Consider the following 22,689-nt stretch of genomic DNA (forward strand, 5'->3'; position numbering starts at 1 on the left):
GTGATTTATCAACATTTTTGTCTCTATGGTCGGGCCTCTGGCCCCGTTCAGAGTTTTCTAAAACGTAGGTTGGACATTATGGATATCTGGGCCAACTTTCACACTTTTTCCCCATTCGCTTTTTCAGTTTCTCCCGTAATGTAATGATTAAGATCGTACATCTACAACTGAAAGCATATTCTCTTTTAAAAGAATTATGAAAAGGGTAGCTGAGTCTGCTGTATATAAGATCTCGCAGGTCATACAAATGAATAGACTACACTTCTATTAACGTTACTGACAGCTTCAATTGCTCTAATACAATTTCATCTCCTTAATTTTACATGCGTTGTGCTGCCGAAAATTCAATATTAAAAGGTAATATCGACAAATTATTATTAGCGCATTCTGTATTTAAATTGCACGATTCTGTTGTGGAAACGCTTATTGGCTTCGTTATTCTTCCCATGCTGCATCCAACCAATCTCACCACAGCGATCAATCTGCAAAGACATTTGAAAAGCGAATAATATGATGGAGTATCTGATTGACTGAACTTAGTTTTCAATTCCGTATTTCCACCCTCGTTGAGTGAAAAATAGAATAAACCTAAGGTGAAGTCAAATTAATTATATTATTTGAGTTAGAGTTTGAGTCAGAGGCACTCTTCAAATTAGAATGTACTGCGAAGGCGTGGGAGAAAATTTTTGACATGTTTTGTTTGTATCCATATGAAGTCAAAACCCATTTGTTTACTGGAAATTGGCGATTTAAATTTAGAATTATCATTAACGTTTCTCTTAAGACATTTCATATGAATTATTGGACAACAATTGTCAAGGTTTAGTAAACTAGAGTTAATGTAACGTTTCAAGTTCATTGCATGGCTTTATTACTATATTTACCTTGTTTATGTTTGCATGAAAATAACAGATGCGACTCATTGAAGAACCATATTTGTTTTAGGCCTCTTTCTCACGTAGTTGATCAACTTTCCCTGTATTGCCACTCGAAACGGTTAAGGGATGTAAAGCAAATTTATGTTTGTGCCTCATGCTTTTTTTATTTTCTGTGATTAACAGTTTTGGTTGTGGTTTTATATTAATTTTGTGCTTGGTTTTGGATTTTAGTTACCACTTATTATTAGCCAAATTTTTAGAGATGTGGACATTGATAGCTGTAGGTTGTGTTGCATCTGCCGTCCTATATTTCACCAAGTGAGTTATTTTGCATGTTATTCTTATGAATGTTGATAATTCTTCTTAGTTGTTTATGCAGTTGGTATTTTTTTAGGAACAAAAATACAACGCTTTGTAAGAATTTTTATAGAAATGCTACCTGCAATTAAATGTCTTAGACGTTGGTTAAGTTATTGGTGGCGTATAGTATTTTAATCAGGAAAAAAATTTGCGAAACCCAACAGACGCAGTTTTGCTGGAGGAGTATGCCGTTGTACCCAACACCTTGATGGAAAAGTGGTTATAGTCACTGGTGCTAATTCAGGAATTGGGAAAGCAACCGCTTTGGAATTGGCCAAGAGAGGTGATTTGATTGTTTAAAAATGTGTATTACTAGCCATGCGAACAGCCAAAAAAAGTGACTCCTATGTAAATCCCTTATAATTGTTACAGGAGCACAGATTGTGCTGGCATGCCGTGATTTGGGTGAAGCAGAAAAGACTAAAGATTGGATATCCAAAGCAACCGGCAACGATTGTGTTTCCACCATACATTTAGATTTAAACTCTTTTAAAAGTATTCGCCAGTTTGTTGAAGAATTCAAGCGGGGCAAGTTAAACTTAAATTAAATGTTCAGTATTTCCATTGCAAATATATATTCCGTTTAATTATGTTTTTTCTTTGAATTATCTTCAGGGTATACAAAATTGTATGCATTAGTGAATAATGCTGGAGTATTTTATTACCCCAAGACTTTAACTGAGGATGGATATGATGTTACATTTCAAACCAATTATCTGGGCAAGTAAAGATACTTTTATCCGATGATAATGTGTTATCATATTGAAATGATGATGCCATTGAATGAGCTTATGCCATTGAATGAGCTTATGCATGAAAGATTCCATGCTTATTTTTAGAATTGATATCCATAAATTTTTACTGAGCTTATGTCTTTCAATTTTCCATTCCCCCTAGTGAATGTGTTTACCATTAACATAGTTTCAAAAACTAAAGCAACTAAGAGGACCAGAGTTTACTATAGACATTCAGGTGTAATGTGGTGGGATCGTTCCATAATGACAGAAACACAAAAGCACTTGTATATAGACTATACAGTGGAAAATTGCGAGTGTTTTTCTCTGTTTCTGTCATTAGGATCAGGGTAAACAAATTACTGTTTTTCCACATGATGTCAAATTGCCTGGGATATTTCTGCTGCTTGATGCTTGTAAATTCCCAACTTATATTGTTCCCTGGTCTTTCCAACAGATTGCATGCCAGCCATTAGTTACAGTTGACCCATGATAACATAAGTAAATATTCCCCAAGGTTTAAGCTCCCATCACACACAAACCAATCTCACGAAATGGGTGAAAAATATTCAAGTGCTGGATGTTAAGCTCCTCATCCTAAGCATTGTGTACTGCTAGCTTGTGGAGCAGCAAAATATTTTCTTTTGTACTCATTATGAAGGGGTTCCATTGATTTATTATCCTCTTTTGCAGGGCCCTTCTACCTCACCAATCTGCTGCTAGAGATTTTAGTAGGATCTGCTCCTTCACGAATTGTTAATATTGCTTCAGATGGTCATAGACTTGCATCAGAGTTAAATTTTGATGACTGTAACTTTGATAGTTCATATGATTACTTCAGAGTTTATGGTCATTCAAAATTGTGTCTCATTCTCTTCACAAAAAAGCTTGCCAAAAAGCTCAGTGGTAATTTTACATGATTTATTTAATATAATAACAAAGGAATTAGTATGCAATGATAATTAGGTTGGTAATAAATATTTTTGATGCACTATTTCACCTAGCATATTTGATTTCAGGATTTGATGTCACTGTTGATACTGTGGATCCTGGGAATGTGGAAACAAACATATTCAGGCACTTTCCATACTTGAGTAATCCCCTATTGTTTGCTGTCCAAAAACCAATCAGGTTGTTAGTTATCAAAACTCCTGAAGAAGGTGCTCAGTCTGTTATACATGCTCTTCTTCGACCCACTCTTAACTCTGAAGATACTGGGAACTACATTTGGTATGCACAAATATCATTTCTCTCATGTGTAGTTTTTTTCATTTGTGGGCCACAAAGATTTTGGGGTAAAATCAATGAGATGTTGTGTTATAATTATTAAAAATTCTAACTCTTGAGCCATCTCTTAGTCAGTACACAGTTCAATCGTGGCATTAGTATATTTTAATCTCTTTCTACAGACTTGAATCCTCTCATTTGTTATTTTTTCCTTGCTTTAATTTTTCTGTAGCAACCAAATTAATTGTAATTGTTTATCTAGTTTGTGTGGTGGAATAGTTGTAATGTTAGTTCTATCTAAACCTTAGAAGGGAAGTCTTTTCCTATTCTAAAGTGTTTTCCTTTGTGAACTGTGCTCATGATCTCTTCTCTTTGACTACGAACTAGTTGTCTAGCTTAAAAAAAAATTTTGCCGAGGCTCTTGTATATTTGGAATGTAATTCTCATGATTTCTGCTAATGAATTATTTCCCTTGAAATTTTCAGCAACTGCAAAGAGGGAATACCTTCGGAGTTAGCTTGCAGGGAAGATTTGATGGAGGAACTCTGGGAAAGAAGTTCAAAGTGGTGCGAAATCAAGGATATGTAGGAGATTGCATTCGTTCAACTAAATCTAGAAGGGAGTCGAGATGCAATATTAGTCTTATATGATCTGTGCAGTAGCTTTACATAATCATAATTCATGATGGTGGAGGAGGGAGGCACTTGGGTTTCATCTGATAGGTGCGTCAGAAAAAGTGTTGTGACACCAGGCAAGTGGGGACCTATGGCCCATGAGGGTGCAAAGTGCCGATTAGTCATTCAATATGTTACCTTTGAAGAAGGATTCCCCTGTAGCAAGGAGCAAGAGGAAGCCCTTAACAACTCCTTGTACTTTGCCCCATCCCTGGTTAATGTTCCAGATTTGCTTGTGATTGGAGAAGCAGATTCTGAATTGGACCGTGTACTGGAGACATGTGTATGCTCCATGCTGCCTCTAGAAGTGTGCAAGGCCACTCTATTCTTTCGCTCGAGGGAGCAGGACAAGGAGAACCATGAGTTGTTACAAAAGACACCTAACCCTGCCATCAGCCTGCAGATCAACCTCTTGGAAGTGGAAGCTGTGCCACCAATATATATGTGGTCTGATGACAAGAAGTATGAAGAGGCATTGAGGCATCGAGTGCTTGGGGTGAACTTGTTTGGTCAGGGGAGGGTTGTGGATGCCTTCCTGCACTTCAGCAAAGCAACTCGTCTCCTTATTTGCATCGTGGTGGATGGCGATGAGATTGAAAGCAAGATCAAGGCCCTGAGGGGTGCCTTGTATGCAAATATGGCATTTTGCCAGTTGAAACGCAAAAACTATTTGAGGGCTGATGATCTGTGCACCCGCTCACTTGCTATGGATGACTCGAATGTCAAGGTGCTGTACCGGAGGGGCATTGCTCGAACCCATTTGCAGGAGTATGAGCATGCATGTGAGGATCTTGAGAGGGCAAGGTTGCTTGAGCCCAAGAATGAGATGGTGAAGAAAGCTTTGCTTGAAGCAAAGAAAAGAAAGAAGGAGTTGGATGTGAGGTATGGGGCTGCAGTTAAGAAGGCATTCAATCTTTGGTGAATGTTGGGGAGTCCTTGGGGAACACAGGGTGTTTGGGCAAATTAACTGTCAGTTTGTATTAATTATCATTCAGTTTTCTATAGTTGCATTCCTTTTCCCCGTATAACCTGGACGTAAATATTGTGCCAAGCTTTTTTATGTGATATGTAATTATTGAATGTCATGTTTACACCAGTGTTTCAATACTCTCTTCAAGTGCAATCCAATTTACGGAATAATCTGTTTTGAAATCTCATTATTAATCTCGGTTATGCGTCCTATTTGTGGTTATTTCAATTTCTAGACTTTAAAGTTCAAAGTGCATCTTTGAGGAATGTGATCACCTTGTGTCAGTGTGTTGGATTTTGTCATATACAGATTCTATCATGGGTATTTTTGTATGAATTATATTTTTGCTGTCAAAAAGTAGGATAGTAGAATTTAATGATAATTAAATGTGTTAAGATAAGATTAAAAATGTCTCCTTAAAAACTGTAGTTTGTCATAATAATCACCAGACATTTTCTCATTTAAATATGTTTATATTCTATTGAATTTTAAATAATAAAATCATAAGGATATCTTTGCCATTTTTTCATTCAATAAGTCTAATTGGATGGAAAAAGATAGCTGGGACTCCATAGATCATTGTTTTGATCTTTCTATGCTTGAGATACATTGTGGTATGAAAACAAGATGATAGTTTTAATAGGTGCATGATGCACAATTTCCTCCATTTCTGCCGCTACCCCTTTCCCATCTAAATTTCATAATTTTTTAAATATATAAAGATTTCACTTATATGCATATGCTAATATAATTTGGCATGTGTTGGTTGGCTAAAATAATTCTGTGTTATTATTTTTTGTTAGTTTTAACCGATTAGCTTGGGGTAGGTTTCCTTAGGACCCTACCCATACCCACTAATGTACTTGTAAGTTTGAACTAACGTTACACAAAATATCTGTAAACCCTGAATATATATGTTACAATAACTTATTTTTAAGCGCTGCATGTTTTTGACCTCCCTTACTTCCATCCAAAATTCTCATTCTTTTCTTTCCTCTGCTTTGCTTTCCCAGCATTTTACCCCATATTACTGTTTTCAGCTTACCATTACCTCTCAGTATCTCCTGTATCCACTTGTTCTGCCTTTTTCTCCCAATTTCACCAAATAACCTTCTCTTTACCCTTTCTTGCCCAGAAGATTGTTTGTTTTTCTCTCTGTCCTTTTTATTGTTTCTATTCTTCTTCATATTATCTTTCCATATTAAAGTTCTTCATATTCTTCTCCATATTAAAGTTTACAGTATTATTTTCCTTATGTCTTTATTTAGGTGCCAATTATTAACTCACTTTGTAAAGCTTCCTTACCTAATACATATCTTTATTTCTCCTTACTGTACAGGCTTCAGATCCAAGCTTTGGCTCATTTTAGCCAGTTTTCTACCTAGTTGGGTGCAAGGGAAATGGCACTTGGCAGTAGACTGTTCATTAGTTGAGGTATTACACTGAATGTGCCATGGCGCCTTTTTTGATATTAGATAAAGAGATGGCTATATTTCACTCTAAACTTCCTAAAAAATCTGAACTATCTCTAAATAACCTTCTACTCCTGATGGTGATCACCTTGACCAGGATTCAAACCTGGATCCCCCAATGTCCGATGTCCAAATCCCAGTCAAGGTGAATGAGTTTTACGCTTGGAAGTTGTTGCATTGCAATGTGAATCAGTGGATGACTCCATTTAAAGTTACTGTCATGGTATCTCCTGCGGATTTTTTTGTATTTGACAAAGATAAACTCTCTAGAGTTTAAAGTTTGGCATTAATCTCATGAACTGGGGTGCCAAACACGCGGCTGTGAATACCCGTGACATTGTATGTATGAAATTTTGTCATAACGCCCTGTACCTTTAAAGCCCTCAAAAATCTTGAAGTGTAAAAGAACGCCTCAAAAAAAAAGGTAGCTTAACTGGCTAAAGCCCTCTGCTTGACATTTGAGGGTTCTGGGTTCGAAACCTTCAAATTGTTTCAGTGTAAGGCACATTAGTAGATGACTTTGTTAAAAGTTACTATTGCAGCATCTCCTGCAGTTCCTTTGTATTTGCATAAAATTTTATGCTAAGAGATGTATCATGTCATCACTGAAAAATTAATTCACCATTTGTTATTAAATCTTTTCCTTTTGTTTGCACAATGTGTTAGTTCTATGTGCGCAAGCTCTTAACTATTAATTTATCAAACTTTATTTGAACCTGGATCGTCCTTATTATTTAAAATTGGGATAAATCTGAATAAAATTCTAGTGAGCATCCAGACTACCCTTATAGACTAACTTTATACTAATTTGCTATATATTTTTCTAATATGGTGGGCCAAAGTTTGTACTTGCTGGAAATTTGGGTTGTCAAGTGTTAATTGCTTTTGATACCAGTTGAAAGTTCAAAGATTTATTGCTCTATTGGGAGGTGGTAAACCTTCCTGGGAAGATGTTGAATTTGAGATATATTGGTGTTATCCAAATAAATTAACTGATTTTTCATTGTGTTTCAGCAGCATCAATTGTTACTGGAATTTTCTTAATTATCAATGATGTAACTTTGACAATTCCACAGGTACTTTCTAACTTTATTTGAGAACATTCTAAGAGAATGAATACATTTCTTTTCATAAGGCAGGTCATAATGTTTTTACGGCCAGATAGCGAATGGATTGAATGCCATACCATGTTGAGAGTAAGGTGTACATGTACCTTAATGGATTTTTTTTTTACCATGGGCATGTCTCTAAGGATTTAGATAAGTGCACCATTTAAGTGTGATAGGTCATGTTTTCATTAAAAGAAATGGGTCATGAAAGATAGTTGAACTTTAGATTTTAATATGAAAGTATTAGCTTACTGATGGATTTCTACAGTAAGGGTTAGGAAGTCCCGACTAAACAGAATTTTGAGGCTTCTTATAAGCAGTACTGTTAATAAATTAGATGCATCCTTTCTGCATTAACAACAAATGTTTATCAAATTGAACAGGTGGCAAATAATTGCAGCAAAATAAATACTTTTGGCTTATTGTCTTGGAACTAAATGTCCCAATTGCTATAGTACTGCAATAGCAAGCCCAATTTAATTTTCATGTTACAAACATAGATTCCCAGGATAAAATTTAATCAATATTAAAGCAAAGGTATTTAACACAGTCAACGACACTGATTGCAGTTCCTCTAATAGTCGAGGGGTTCATCAACATACTAAGTTGGTAAGCTGATTTATGAAAAAGTATGTCACTGATTTTGGTAATATTATTAATAATGAACCATTCATCTAAGATATTCAGATCTTATAGCATGCTACATTCTTTTTATATTAGGCTGACATAGAAACTTTGTACCATCAGGAAAAAGAGACATTCCTAAGAGAGGCAAATAACCAATTTCATTTATTTAGCCGTAATCCAAAAACAGCACTTTTTGGCCTTCACATTGGACAGTGAAAACAATGGAGATGATTACAAACACCCAAGTCCTAGGTGGAGGAAAACCCACCCAGGCAGGAATCGAACCCGTGAACCCTGGATCGGCTGATGAGGACGTTACCCCGCCACCACCGAGGTCAGAATTTATTAAAATAAGGTCCTAACATTAATCCCTGAGGTACCCACATACAATAAAGGAAGTGAGCAACTTTTCACATGATTAAAATAGCCATACTGAATTCTTCCTGGTAGATAAGTGTCAAATCATTTAAAGATACACATCCGTTTTCATCTCTTCCAAGTTTATATAAGGGCAAATAATGACCTACGTGGGTAATCCCAGAAGTACCCGACCCAACAAAGAAAACACTAAAATTTTGAAAAAATTTATTTATTTTTCAACGTCATCTTCTTTCAGCTATATACACTTTTCCCAATGATGTTCAATTAGTTCGATATCCTTTTTATGGTAAGAACTGTCTTTCTCCTCATAATGGCAATTAACTGCCGACATCATTTCTTCACGGTTGGAAAATCTTCTGTGACACCTGTGGCATTTTTTCAAGTTTGCAAACAGAAAATAATCCAAGGGGGCTAAAACTGGTGAATAGGGTGCATGAGGTAGCAATTCAATCTTTAATTCATGAAGTTTGGCCATTGCCATAATGGATTTTTGAGCTGGTGAATTGTCTTGATGAAACAACACTTTCTTCTTTGGCCAAATGGAGCTGCTTTTGCTTTATTTCTTCTCTCAAACTTTGCAATAAGTTTGCATAATACTCACCATGGATGGATTTTCCTTTTTCAAGATTGCCAATGAAAATTATCTAACGCGCATCTCAAAAAGCCAATGGCATGACCTTGCCTGAAGATGAAACGGTCTTCGCCTTCTTTGGAGATGGTTCTCCCTCTTGAATTCATTATTTTGATTGTTCTTTTGTCTCAGGTGTGAAGTAATAAACTCATGTTTCATCCATGGTTATGAAACAGCGTAAAAATTCTGCTTTGTTGCTGTGAAACTTTGGTAAACACTCAATTGAAACATCTTCACGACACTAGTTTTGCTCGAGTGTGAGCAAACACCCCTCTTGCACACAGCTTTCTCATGCCCAAATTTTCTGTAAATGTGTGATGCATCACACTTTTTGAAATTCCTACGTCTGCTAGCTTGCGCACTTTCAGTGGATGATCATCCAGTATCACTCTGTGAATTTTCTTCACCGTTTATGGAGTCGTCACCTTATTTGGTTGACCAATGCGATGCTTGTCTTGCCAGCTCGTGCGACCTCGTTTAAACTCTGCTACCCAATATTTTACTGTTGTAAATGAAGGAGCAGACTCATTCAGAGTAGAATCCAGTTCAGCATTTATATTTTTTGGCCTGAGGTCTTTCAAATAAAAGTATTGTATCACATAGCGATGACCAATTTTCTCCATTTTCACAAATTTGCTGAAAACGTTCACTATTGATGGCTGCTATACAACACAGCGTCTTCAAACTTGAAAGATATGCTTTATATATTGGGTACTTTCTAATAGTCATATTTTTAAAACAACTACGACCATCTCTAGGTCAGGCTGGGTACTTCTGGGACCACCCTCGTATTGTATCAAATGCCTCGGTCAAGTTGATAAATAAACCAGGAGTCAATTTCCCTTTATTTATGACATTTTGGAGTTTAACAATTGTATTCAAAGCATAGAACATTTGTGCTACAATTTTCAGTACAACCATACTGATATTAATAAAAGAAGTCACATTTGTTTGGAAAGTTTGTCTTCGTCATGAAACTTTCTCATTTATTTTTGATACGGTCATGGTAGAGATATAGGAATATAATTGCTTAATTCTGATTCATCAACATATTTAAGCTCTGGAAATTCTAGCTTCCTTGAGGTTAGTCAGAAAAACATGTTCTAAATGGTACTTGAACATTTACTGGCAATGCAATGGAAGAATTTAGATTTAAATGCATTATTTTAGCATATTCTGGCTAACTCAAAGAGATACTGCAAGTGTTTTTTTAAGGAAAATAACGTACTCACTACTTCTTTGGTACTGGTTGGCTATAAAAGTCAAGAATTGTTGAAGTTGATTATAGTAGCTGTTTGGTGGTATGATGAATACTTAGCAGGTTAGTTTTGAACCAATATGTTGCTAATTAATTGTTAATAATTAATTTTCCAAATCATAAACATTTGTGTATTTTACTATGAATCCCAATTAAGGCACCATTCGTAAGTATTTCGTTGACAACTGTCCATTTCTTATATCATCCAATGAATTTAGTTTTTTAGCATTAAGAATTTAGTTATTTTTTAAATTTCTTTTTCCAAGGGACTGCATTTTGACAGTTGAAATATTGTTTTCTTAGGTAATCCTATGTTAATGATGAATACTCCATTAGAGATTGATGTATACATATACATTTTGTTTCCTTTTAATGAAATCCAACAATTTACTGCTGGCCCATGGGTGTTGATATTATTATTCCCTTATATGTACTTGATTTCATTGGTGTTCTTCATATGTTCATGGATATTATTGAGCCAAAAAACAACTGGAATATCTCATATCTTAAAGTAATGAATTGTGTTCAATTATATCACAGTTAATAATAGCAATATAATACTTTTGGCATTGTTGAAAAACTATAACCCAGCTCAATGGAAAAAATGTGATCGATTAAGGTGCCATGGTTATTCAATAGCCTAGTAGGAAGATTACTATTGCAGAGGTGAAAGTTTGGTCGAGTTTCTTCTTGCAACTGAGGGGTGATTAGTATGCCCAAATTAAAATCACAGAATATTAATTATTTCTTTTTCTTATTCATTAAGTCATATTCTAAATCACTCATGAATGCTGGAACATCCAAGTTATTTTAGGCACATTGGGCATAAAACTTTCCAATGAATTCCTCCTTCACTAATTTCCATGTAAATATTAATTACCTCATGACCTATCCGGCCCAGCCATTTGTCACTCAAGTAGTGCCACGGCAGCACCTTCATTCCTACAGCAGTGAACCAATCCAGGTCATAACTATTTTCAGGCGGCAGATTTCAGATAGAGTAATCATGTCAACACTACACAAACCAAACAAAAATAATGATAAATTTTCAAACTTCTATCTAAAACTTGTGAATATTTATACAGGGTGCGGCAACATAACTTCTTTTCTTCAAACGCAATCAAAAATGGAAGTTATATATCAAAGATAGTAACTTACTACAACTAGAAGAGCTATAATTATACTGATTTACATCACAGAAAGCATGTTCTGTAGAGGTAAGCTTTAATACCTCAAAATCTTCAAAACTTACAAAATTTGTCATTAGAAGACAAGTAAAAAGCTATTCAGATTTAAGTTGTGTGGACTACACATCCTGTCCACAATTTTACCTTCACAAGATATGACATTTAACGTCAATAGCACTGTAATATTTAGTTCAGCATTAAATTTCTCATTGGCATAAAAACAATGTCCACATTGCATTACATTCTCCAGACTTTTCAGCACAAATAGATAGCTTAGAGTAACAATCCTTAAGATCACTGCCGCAAAAATTATAACAAAGCACAAAATATTCACATGCTCATGTACCCTGTATGATTGCCACCCTAAGTTCATCCATCCAATTATTTTATGGAATGTTGCTCCACTTGTATCAATGAATCAAAATTTATCAAAATTTGATTTTCCGCAGTGTCCTGGGAATTTGTCCTCTGTAGTATTTGTCACATAGAAGCAAACATTTTTGTGTTCTGTTCATTTTCTGAATTTATTAGGTCTACTTATCTTCATATCTCAAAGCTCTAATGAATACTGAATTAATTACATGAAATCATTCATATTATTGAATTAAGATATTTTCCACAAACACATTCTTTGAATATTATTTGTGCAATAAAATGCATGGTAAAAAGTGAAAAGAATTTTAGTAAACGTTGACAATAATTTAAAACTCTTTCACACTGATTATTAAGGCTCAATTTCAACCATGTCATTATGAAGGTGCTCATCTTCTTTAAGTTAACCTTTGGTATTCAATGACTTAAGACAATAAGAAGGGGGGATCGAGATGGTGCGGGGGCTAATGTACTGGCTTCCCACCCAGAGGGTCCGGGTTCAAATCCCGGCGGTGTTGAATATTTTTCAGAGGTATCTCGATCCCTACTTGAGGTGCTTTGTGGAGGGCACTTTGAGTGAGTACGCCGTCCGTCGGATGGGACGTTAAACTGCGGACCCCTTGGTGCCTTTCGTAAAGAGTACGCCGGGTTTCTCTCCACCCTTCATCCTTTCCTGTCCATCCCCTATGGCGCAAATGACCTTAGCTGTCGGTCGCCTCCCCTCAAAACTACTACTACGACAATAAGAAGAGGAAGTAATAATGAGGAACTTCAATTGCTTGAAAAAGATGGGGTTATGAGGAAGCATTATATCAGATTAATGTAAATTCTCCAAGACGTGTGATCAGAGAAATTATGAACAATGAAAGACGGGGAGTAACCAGATGTGTTCCCATAGAAGTCATCATGCCTAACTCTTCAGTCAAGAGGTCATTTCATGAGTTCTTTAAAAAACAATTTCTTCTTTCACCTGAAAAATGATGGTCTAGCTTATATTATACTTTTAATGGGGTAACCATTCCACCTGTGCATTACTATCAGCTTGGATTTTAAATTAAACACAAGAATACGAAAGTAAATGTTTATTTTTCTCTTACCACTTATAATTCATGTCAATATGACCAAGATATATATGTATATATTTATATTTAAATGTTAAAAAATGGTGTTACCAAGTTTTATTTTCCCTGCAGCCTGAGAACAACATTGATACGATTTTTATTTCAGATTTGAAAAATACAATTCAAAATGAGGAAAGTTTATGACCTCATTTTTTTTATTCATACAAGAATGATGGACTACACCACTTGTGCTAATGAAGACTTGCTACACATTGTTAAGATTCCCTTTCAAATTTTCATAACTATACCACATCAGAACACATCTTCATTTCATTATGCCTTCTTGCGACAAACAAATTTCTCCCCAAGGATTACCCTTGATGTTGACACATTCTTATTTTTAAACCAATTCCTTGGAGTTAATGCATGTTACAAATTGTGTAAATAGTTGAGATTGTGTTTTGCAAGATGATGAAGAGAGTATTGCTCGTGGACATGGACTTCAGATACAAGTAGCAATCTACATTAAAGTGAATAACAAATGAATCTGTAACTTTTTTTACAGACATTTCAGAAAAATAAGAGAATGCATTGAAAAATACCAAACAAAATTATTTATTATGCTTGAGAATGAATATAAAACTATGGGAAGATAAATCAGCTGAAGATGAAAACCAAATCAGCTAAATTTTGAACCAAGTTCAAAAGAACCATCATATCAGATGAGAGCAAAGAACGAAGTTTCAGATAGCATTAATGTTTGAAGACTATGACAGGCAAGGGTTATGAGTATGATCACATTTACTGAAATAATAACCTTCATTAGTTCATACATATATACTTTTAGGCCTGATGGTAAAGGCTCAACCATTGAAATGTATCTACTGTGTACACATAAAAATAAATAAAGACAATAATATGAGAAAAATGTTTTAAACCATAATAATGTAACTAGATTTGACCGCTACCGTACACATAGAGGTAAGAGATAAAAATCACCACATCGTGAACTTCCTAAAAGCAGCATTATAGGCACAGTTAACATAGCAACATCACGAGAGCTGCCAATAGAAAATTGCTGTAGGTGAGAGATACCAATTAGTTTTAAGAAATAACTTACAGAATTAGAACCATGCTACAATTACATAATCAGCACTATTTTTACAATAATATTTTTCTCTCAAAAAACACAAACACAGCCAACAATAACATGATCAACATCACCCTAATGGAAAAGTACTTGTGATATGAAACACTCACACTCAACCAAACTTAACTATTCTGCAACAATTCTTCAGCAACCCAAACCATTATTAGGGTTACAGTAAAATCTAACCTATACATTACGGGTGTCAGCAACAAGTGCACATATAACCTACCCTGTCAAAAAATGGCATTCATTTAATCTTTTCGTAGATTTAGTGGAGTTTATACACTTATCACAGTTTTTCTGAAAATATTGATTTGTCAGGGATATAACAACAATTAAACAATCCAACTGCAGTTTCTGTGAGCAGCAAAAATAGAATGTCATCAATTTGCACATTCAATTATTAAAATTCTCTAACAATGAAGAACTCATTCAGTAGCCAACCAAGTTACGGCAAGGATGGGCAAAGAAGAAAGTTTTTTTATGGCACAATAGAAGGAACGAGTTTAACTGGACTTATACTCTCCTAAAATATGGGTTATGTGCAAAAGGTGTCTTTCAAAGGGAAGCGCTCCCCTTTCCCACAGGTTAAAGAAAACAATGAGAACTTTCAAAATAATCTGCTTTGAATTGCATGGTAACGGTCTATTCTAGACCTATTTCTGCCCATCCAAGGCAGGTACTTGACACTAAGAGCTCACTAAAGCACATTATGTCTTTGTGGGCATTACTGCGGCACATTCCAATTTGGATACAACATTGAGTAAATCATTCTACTACGAGTTATATGCACATCAATAAGAAAAAAATATATATCCATTTTCTCACTGGGTTTAAAATGTTCCCATTCTCTTGAAAATTATCATTTGTTTCATTCATACACAGCCACAAGTCATACATGTACACTAAAGTTACTGCAGGAGTTGATACAACTTCAGATACATTGGCAAAGTACGGCTTTATTTGGTATTCAACACCAAATTCTTATTTGAGTAATTTAAAAAAGATATTAATTTTCTATACAATTACATATAATACAAAAATCCACTATGAGACAGACCATGCCTTCATCTAACTTTTTGCAGAAAATATAATTTCACAAATTACTCCACTGGATTTTTGGCAATGCTTTCCTGACTCTTTGAGCTTATTTACTTTGAAATATAAATTTCATCGTCTAATATTACAAAAAGATACCAAAAATTTGCTATCATTGAGACTTAAAGGTAGTAGATTGGATTCAACGATGGATTGAACAAATGGCAAAACAATAGGAAAATGAGTGAAATGAAGATTGTAGATGGATGTATAGTTAAACTAAGAATATCAACCAAGCACAATAGAAAATATTTAAATATTGCATATGTACAAAACTGTTTAAACTGCCCTTAGTGCCACAAGTCTGGCACATGGCTCTTCTTATGTCCTCTTCTGTCATGTCAAAAAAACAAGTACACCTACACTCTTAAAATATTATCTAATCAAATGGAAGATAAAATTTCAGGCACTGAGTTGATTGGTCAATTTAATACTCCTCCATAGAGCCATACCTATAAATTAAGCACATGCAGTGCTACAAAGCCCTCTGAGTATTAGGCTTTTGGAGGCAGCGCATGGGTCTGCAGAGGTACCAGACAAATGGGAAATGGTCCAAAGGGGTATGTCCACTGCAGTCCATTTGCTGCAAGACCACTTTTTTGTGTAGTGCATTGGGGAAGAGAAGACGACAAAATGAGGGAATGAAACAAGTATCTGGGATCACAATATCCTTGCTCCCCCATTGGATGACTGCCCAGAAAACATAGTCTGATTAGCGGCCAACCCCATCCCTATCACACCAGTGGCTGATTTCTGTGCAGCATGCTCTATGCTCTTCTCAAGAAACTGCTGATAGATAGGCTTCATAACCTTGAATGGAGTACAAAACAGGCTTTTAGAACATAATATTCTGGGTGTCAATGAACTGTCTTCTTTATTTGTTCTTTTCATCAATGTAATGGCGGCAAGGTACACAATTTTCAATGAGTGGTCAACTCAAAATGAATGAAAATTGAAATGACATGTTGATGCAGTGAATAAATCAATCCATTTTCAAATATACATGCATGTTTGACCATCAGTGATTTTGCATCTTCTTGAGATGTTTTAAAGGCTGACCATTGCTTCATTGGTGCTAAAACACTTAAGTGTACCGTGTGAATTCACTGAAGCGAAGAGAAATTCTCAAAAGGCAAGCGACAATCATTTGGTATGCAAAGGTCAAGTATAACAGAAGAAAGGTTTGAGATTATACTCACATTTTCCCATAGGGTACTTGCTAAATCATCAATGTTTGTGCCTATTTCAGTCATTTCACCACTATACCTACAGAGGGTGGAAAATATCACCATTAATTCAATCTGTAAATCAAAATCTCATTTTACAAGTGTTAATCTAGTAAGTAATCATTTATTTACACCAAAAAAGAGATTGGACTTTTAATAATTACAGACAAAGATTAATTTTACAAAATGCTGACATATTCTAAGCAGATTTGTTCACTAATATAATGTTGAGAAGTTGCTAAATAAAAGGAGAAAAAACTTTCCCACGTTTAAAAAATTAAGAAGATTCAAACACATAGGGGTTGCAACTGATACCAGTTTTATCAAAGCTAATGTTCAAAAAGACTTCAAGTGTACTTTCTGAGAAATGAATATGCAACAAAATATATATTTCATAATTTATTTTTATATTTTAGACTAGTTTGCATATCATAAGATATTTTTCATATTTAATCCAATTTTGTATTTAGAATTTTTCCGTTCTTAAGATTGACATACAGGAAAAATCTAATATAAACTGTAATACTGGAAAAACCTAACATGACCAGTTATCTGGTTCATTAAAATATATTCAAGATTTTGGAAATTGAAAGGAAAACTTAAGATATTTCACTGAAAAATCATATTAAAATGTGAAAGAATACATGGGGCAGCGCTATATCAATTTTGTTTGCTATGTTACACATCTGATGTAGCCATATACATATTATAATATATGTGTACAACTACAAATATGTATTTTATCTATGACTTGTCTCACATTTGCATGAACAAATTCTTAGACAGAATAAACATTTTTTACTTAATGCAGACAAATTCAAGCTTACAAAATTTTTTTACTAAAATAACAAAATTCTTACCTGACATAAGCCCAAACTCCAAGAGTGATGAACGAGACTAACACCACCATATTACAGAGGTTGGACAAAGTATAGATACCAATTAGACCAAAGATCCCTGAAAGGACGTAGGCAACAAGAGCAATCACCAAGAAAACAGCAGGAGTCCTGGCTGCTTTGAAAATGTTCTTGCTCTCATTATGAGCCTTGAAAGCATTATACATCTCTTCTAGGTCCTGGGATGGAAGTGAAAAATATTTGCAAATTAATGCAATAACATGAAATCTTAATAAATGTGGTAATCTTGTTAATTAAAAAAATAGTATTTTAAATTATTTTTTAACAAGGGCACAATCCATGCTAAATTGACTGACCGAGGAAGACATATCATGGAAAAAAATTGAAAGGTAAAACCTCCTGGGAGGCATTGCTATAAATGTATAGTTTTATTATTAATGTAACAATTTAAAAAATGTTTATTTGATCCCTCAGTCCCCTTTCATTGTAAAAAACTGGTTCCTTTTCTCAATGCTAACTTAACCAAGCTAAATATATGGAACATCTAAGAGTTGAAATAAGGACTCTAAATGAGAAAAATGGGCACATATTTATGGCATTTATCTATGGTATCTCAAATGCCATTTTACTAGTTTGCAACATGGTTCCTTAAATTAAAAAAATACACCGAAATACAATTCAGTGTTATTACTCTATACACCCTGATTTTATCAATATTTTAAATTACTCATTTTTCTGCAGTTTTATCTCTCCATAATGATGGTAGTATTATTGAGAGTCTAATGTATTTTTCAGGAGAATTGCTTTAGGGTTTTTAAAAAACCTTTGCATGTGAATAAACATTTTAAAATAGCAATGACCACAGATGCATGACTTTGACAAAGTAATTCAATCCCTTTTTACTCACCACTGCTATACCCTTTGTAGCTATTCCTGAACACACCCAATGGGGGATCAAATATCAAAACCAGCACTTGGTACTTAACTCACCCCATTACTTTTTCTGCCCACCATACACTCCTCCCAAACAGTACTTTAAAAAAATTCTCTTCATCATGAAAAATCTCCCTGGATTCTACATCAGAATGTTACTTTATATCATTCAAAGGAAACTTTATCATCCATTAAACATCCATGTGAAAAAATGTTACCTAATATAGATTGAAAGATAAATAAAACCCAAATTATGCCTTAAATTATGTCAACCGGCATTTACCTAGTCTTTTAACAATAAGGTGATAATGAGGACAGTTAACAACCCAAATTTGACCCGACTATAATCATAAGATCCTCAGTACATTTAATTTTAGACAGCTTTGGTAACTTTCATTACTAACAATCAGTGGAATTTGTCAAAGTGAAAACACCATAAGTGTTTAAAGTTGGCTTTAACCTCGTGGACTGTGGCGCCTCGCGCACGACTACGAATACCTGTGACATTGTATGTACGGTATTTCGTCACAACATCTTGTTCCTTTAAAAGCCCCAAAATTTCAGAGTTTAATAGGACGCCTCGGTAGCTTAAGTGGCTAAAGCACTCGACCGGATATTGAGGGATCTGGGTTCGAATCCCAGTCCAGGCGAATGATTTTTACACTCTGAAATTGTTGCATTGAGATAAAATGGTATTTATAACTTGTAACTGCCAATATGATATACACAAAAATGGATCTTCAGCATACAAAATATGTGTAGAAACGCATATACAGGATGCAGCTGAACAAAATTCAATTTTAAATTCCTGACGTTTTATACCACTCGTTGAGGTTAACATTGGCACCCAAATAAGCTTAACATGTGTAGAGAATACTCATAACCTCAAAACAGTCACAATGCAGAGAATAAGTGCGGAGTATAACCAAAGACCCCAGTTATTAAAAGTGTACATGCTGGTCATTCAGCGACAGAAATTATTTGGTTCTCAAATTTTCAGAAATTATTTGGTTCAGTACCTGAAATCAACAGAAAATGATGTCGTTGTACAATGAGTGGTAGAAGTCTGACAATGGTTTTACAACACTGGCAAGGAAAACTCACTAGAAGGACTTTGTTGTCAGGATGCCCAAAGTCATTCAATGGACTCAGGAGCTCATTTTTCAGGATTCAGGCCAATTGATCCGAAAATGGTCGTTGATTGTTGGTAGAAGTAAAAAGACTGAGTTGAATTGTTGAGGAGGACCTCGGCTACAAGTCTTACACCATTAAAATAAGACAGATGCTTTCCGAAGCCGCCAGAGCAAAGTGAGTTGAACATTGCAACCCACTTTGTGTTCCTTAAAAAACAACGCTGCTGAACAAAGCAGATTTTTTTCTGACGAAAAACTTTTACTGTGGATGTTAAAACCCATCACAGAAACGACTGCCGGCTTGCCCATGACCCTGACAAAAATTTTTCCAGAACAAAATTTCCGGCAAATACTCGCATGGTAGGAGTTGTATCCAGTGAGGGTGATGTTATGCCACGGCATTTCTTTAACAAAGGGGAAAATATCAACAAAGAAGTTTCTTTCCATGTTCAGACAAATGTAGTGAAGCTGTGGATGGAAAATGTGTCATCTGGAAGGCTGTATGGTTTCCAGCAGGAGGGTGTGCCAGCCCATACGAGTCATTTGGTACAAAATTGGTTATCAGACAACATCAATAAGTTTTGATCCAGAGAATTTTGGCCACCCAACAGCCCAGATTAAAATCCATTGCATTACATGTGTGGTGGAGTGAGGTTGAAAGGTTCACGAACAAGTCAAGACATCCAAACATTGCATCATTGAGAACCATTATTGAAATGCCTTTCATCGATATGGACCATGGCACATTAAAACAGGCCTGTGAATGCTTCAGATTGAGCATGGATACCATCATTCAAGCAAGTGGAGGATTCATTTTTAAAAAAATTTGTTGTTTATGATCATACAAACAGTTCTGTGCAAAAAATGTGGTAAAAATTTTCATCTCAGTAATAAAATTGTTTTGAAAATTTGTGCCACACCTTGCAGAGGAGGAGAAGGGTAGGTTTTCTCAAATAATATTTTCATGGTGGATGCAGATGTGGTTAAATTGTATTATGGGAAATGTTAGAAAATTAGGTCAGGTGATAAGAACATTTTCATATTTCACTTATGAATACACAGGTCCATCTTATAATGGGATTATATTATAATTAGAAAATTGACAGTAATTCAGACTGAATCATACTTTGAAGGCCTGTATAGTGAATACACTTTTATGCATTTAGAACATGTAAGAAATGATGACAAACCTGTTTCCTAGCCGGCACAAATAAAGAATGCCTGATGAAATCAAAAGTGGTAGTATTTAAAAGAAGTAACAAATATGAAGCAAGTATGCTGGTTAAACTAACAGCCAGATGTAATCCCTAACAGTGTTCACTCATTGAATTCCGAGTAACATTGATCATTATTTAAATTTAAACAAACACACTGGGAATGAAACTTACCACAGTCAACTGAATCTTGTATTTTTCTGAAAACTCAGCTCCTCCCATTTTCCTTTTGTTAAGGAAGGAATCCATGGCCTTATCCTTGATTCTTAGGTGCTCTGCCTCTAAATGTGCTGTATTCAAGAAAGGCTTTGTTCCACCACAAACTGACTCCATTAATATGGTATACATTTCCTTTGCCGCAGCAACAGCAGACAAGTTGTTTGCTTCCGCAGTTGCCTACATATAAAGATAAAGACATTGCATTTAAAGCCTTTAGCGTGGATACAAAAGAATAATCTACATTCCTACTTAGACTGCCCAAGTAATAGAACATACAGTAACACCCCATTATTTTGATCATGCTTGATTAAAAATATCAAATATTGAAAGCTAAGAGCAATAATCACCCAGAAGCATATGGGTTGTATGCTTTTTAGTATAGACAAAATGAAATGCATCTAAAATTAAAATCAAAGACATGATCTGGCCCTTTGAGCCATAAACATATCATTTATTTTGAAATTTTCTCAAAGATATTGCACACCAATTAAGTGTTAGCACACTGAAAAGTTACAAGTATGGACTATGAAGGAATTGCATTTCTTGGATTCATTTCTGGCACAAACAGTCCAAACAAAATCTCCAAAATAAATATGTTTCTACTTCTACGGCCAATGAAATAATATTAGATAAAAATGCCAATGGATGTAGCATCTTAATCTTGAACCTCTCAACATAGTATGACTTTTTGTTTATACTCGTCAATGCTATTGATTGAGCACCGTTTGCAAGGCTTCTCCCTCAAGTTGAGTATAAGAGAAGTTTTGATCAGACCTATGGAGATCATAAAACTTACGGTCCACGGCCCAGTCTGTAACTAACAGTAAAACTTTTTCTGCCAACTGGAAGGGAGACAAATCTGGACTTGAAGAAGTTAATGAAAGAGAAGAAGTTCTTGTAGAAATGTTCTGTGAGCCAATCAAATACAGTATTCCGTGGCATATCTATCAACAGCTATATTCCATTCAGGTGATATAAAAGACAAATTAATTCCTTTATATATTTGAACATGTTGTGCTCAAACTGCACTGTTGTGTTTAGGTTTTTATGCTTAAGTCATATCACAATATAAACTTATTCTAAAAAAATCTGTCAAATCAAGGGCTCAACCCTTCATCAAGGATACTTGATGGAATTACAAAAAGTAGTAACAGTGATTAAGCCCTCCTCTTCTTCACCTGTTTAGCAGAATAAAAATTAAGGGTTAATTGCCAACTTTCAATGTTTGGACACATTTCACAAGCATCCATTCTATGGAGTTTCAACAAGACTGCAGCACACGTCTCCATTGAAAGTGGCTAATAGTTCAAGTAGTGAAGGGTGTCCAACATGCATGGAGTCTCACAATTTATATAAGAACTCAATGTCATCTAAAATAGCTAGAAACCTTGGAAATAGCAAACATGCATATCATAGACTCCATGACTTACTAGCTAGCTTACTTTGCTAGCTCTGAGTGATGAATGCACAAAACATGAACATGATAAGGCAAAATGCATGGCAGTAATATACAGTGCATGGCAACATAACTTCCTTTTTTCAAATGCAAAACGCTTTCAAAAAGAAAGTTATGTTGCCACACCCTACACATGATCAATTGATATTTATTAATTACACCAGGACATAAAATACAGGAGATGTTCTAATGCATACAGAATTCTTTACTGAAGTGAAATTCATGAAAAACTAAAAATTGGAGTACTCAAATCTTGTAAGATGCAGCATTTCCAAGAATTCATGAAACCATAATGTGAACATATCAAATTATGGTTAAGTAAGCCCACAGAGAGAATGGAGTTCATGGATTACCCAATCAAAGTACATATTTGTATTTAATCCGGAGAGAGACTGCATAATGACAGTTTGGGTTCAATAATTGAACAAGAACATAGCTTTAAGATATTTTCCACCAAGGTGG

At 35.0% G+C, this 22,689-nt stretch overlaps 3 protein-coding genes across 7 annotated transcripts in view; 2 read left to right on the forward strand and 1 right to left on the reverse strand.

The window, feature by feature from the left end:
* Window positions 1-102: 102 nt before the first annotated feature.
* LOC139698915 (retinol dehydrogenase 13-like) lies at window positions 103-3,797 on the forward strand. Of its 3 annotated transcripts, none has more exons than XM_071597872.1 (8): window positions 103-238; window positions 1,110-1,196; window positions 1,403-1,521; window positions 1,611-1,766; window positions 1,854-1,958; window positions 2,666-2,878; window positions 2,992-3,202; window positions 3,685-3,797. In XM_071597872.1, the coding sequence occupies exons 2-8, from the start codon at window positions 1,141-1,143 to the stop codon at window positions 3,785-3,787; spliced, it is 963 nt and encodes a 320-aa protein (XP_071453973.1). In that variant the 5' UTR covers window positions 103-238; window positions 1,110-1,140; the 3' UTR covers window positions 3,788-3,797. The 3 variants fall into 3 exon arrangements, with proteins under 3 accessions (XP_071453973.1, XP_071453972.1, XP_071453971.1); XM_071597871.1 differs by lacking the exon at window positions 103-238 and adding an exon at window positions 344-357; XM_071597870.1 differs by lacking the exon at window positions 103-238 and adding an exon at window positions 503-593.
* An 83-nt stretch (window positions 3,798-3,880) lies between these two features.
* On the forward strand, window positions 3,881-5,344 carry LOC139698916 (uncharacterized). Its single transcript, XM_071597873.1, has one exon. The coding sequence runs from the start codon at window positions 3,881-3,883 to the stop codon at window positions 4,793-4,795; it is 915 nt and encodes a 304-aa protein (XP_071453974.1). The 3' UTR covers window positions 4,796-5,344.
* A 7,603-nt stretch (window positions 5,345-12,947) lies between these two features.
* atl (atlastin GTPase) overlaps window positions 12,948-22,689 on the reverse strand; it is a 99,358-nt gene continuing 89,616 nt past the window's right edge. For all 3 annotated transcript variants that reach the window (XM_071598113.1, XM_071598111.1, XM_071598114.1), the window contains 4 exons: window positions 20,727-20,948; window positions 17,276-17,490; window positions 16,389-16,455; window positions 12,948-15,999 (listed from right to left, as the gene is read on the reverse strand). In XM_071598113.1, the coding sequence (XP_071454214.1) occupies window positions 15,850-15,999; window positions 16,389-16,455; window positions 17,276-17,490; window positions 20,727-20,948 (654 nt within the window). In that variant the 3' untranslated portion in view covers window positions 12,948-15,849. The remainder of the gene's footprint in view (window positions 16,000-16,388; window positions 16,456-17,275; window positions 17,491-20,726; window positions 20,949-22,689) is intronic.

The sequence above is a fragment of the Hetaerina americana genome, unplaced genomic scaffold (genome assembly GCF_022747635.1).
Source record: "Hetaerina americana unplaced genomic scaffold, ioHetAmer1.1.p SCAF_9, whole genome shotgun sequence".
NCBI lineage: Eukaryota > Metazoa > Arthropoda > Insecta > Odonata > Calopterygidae > Hetaerina > Hetaerina americana.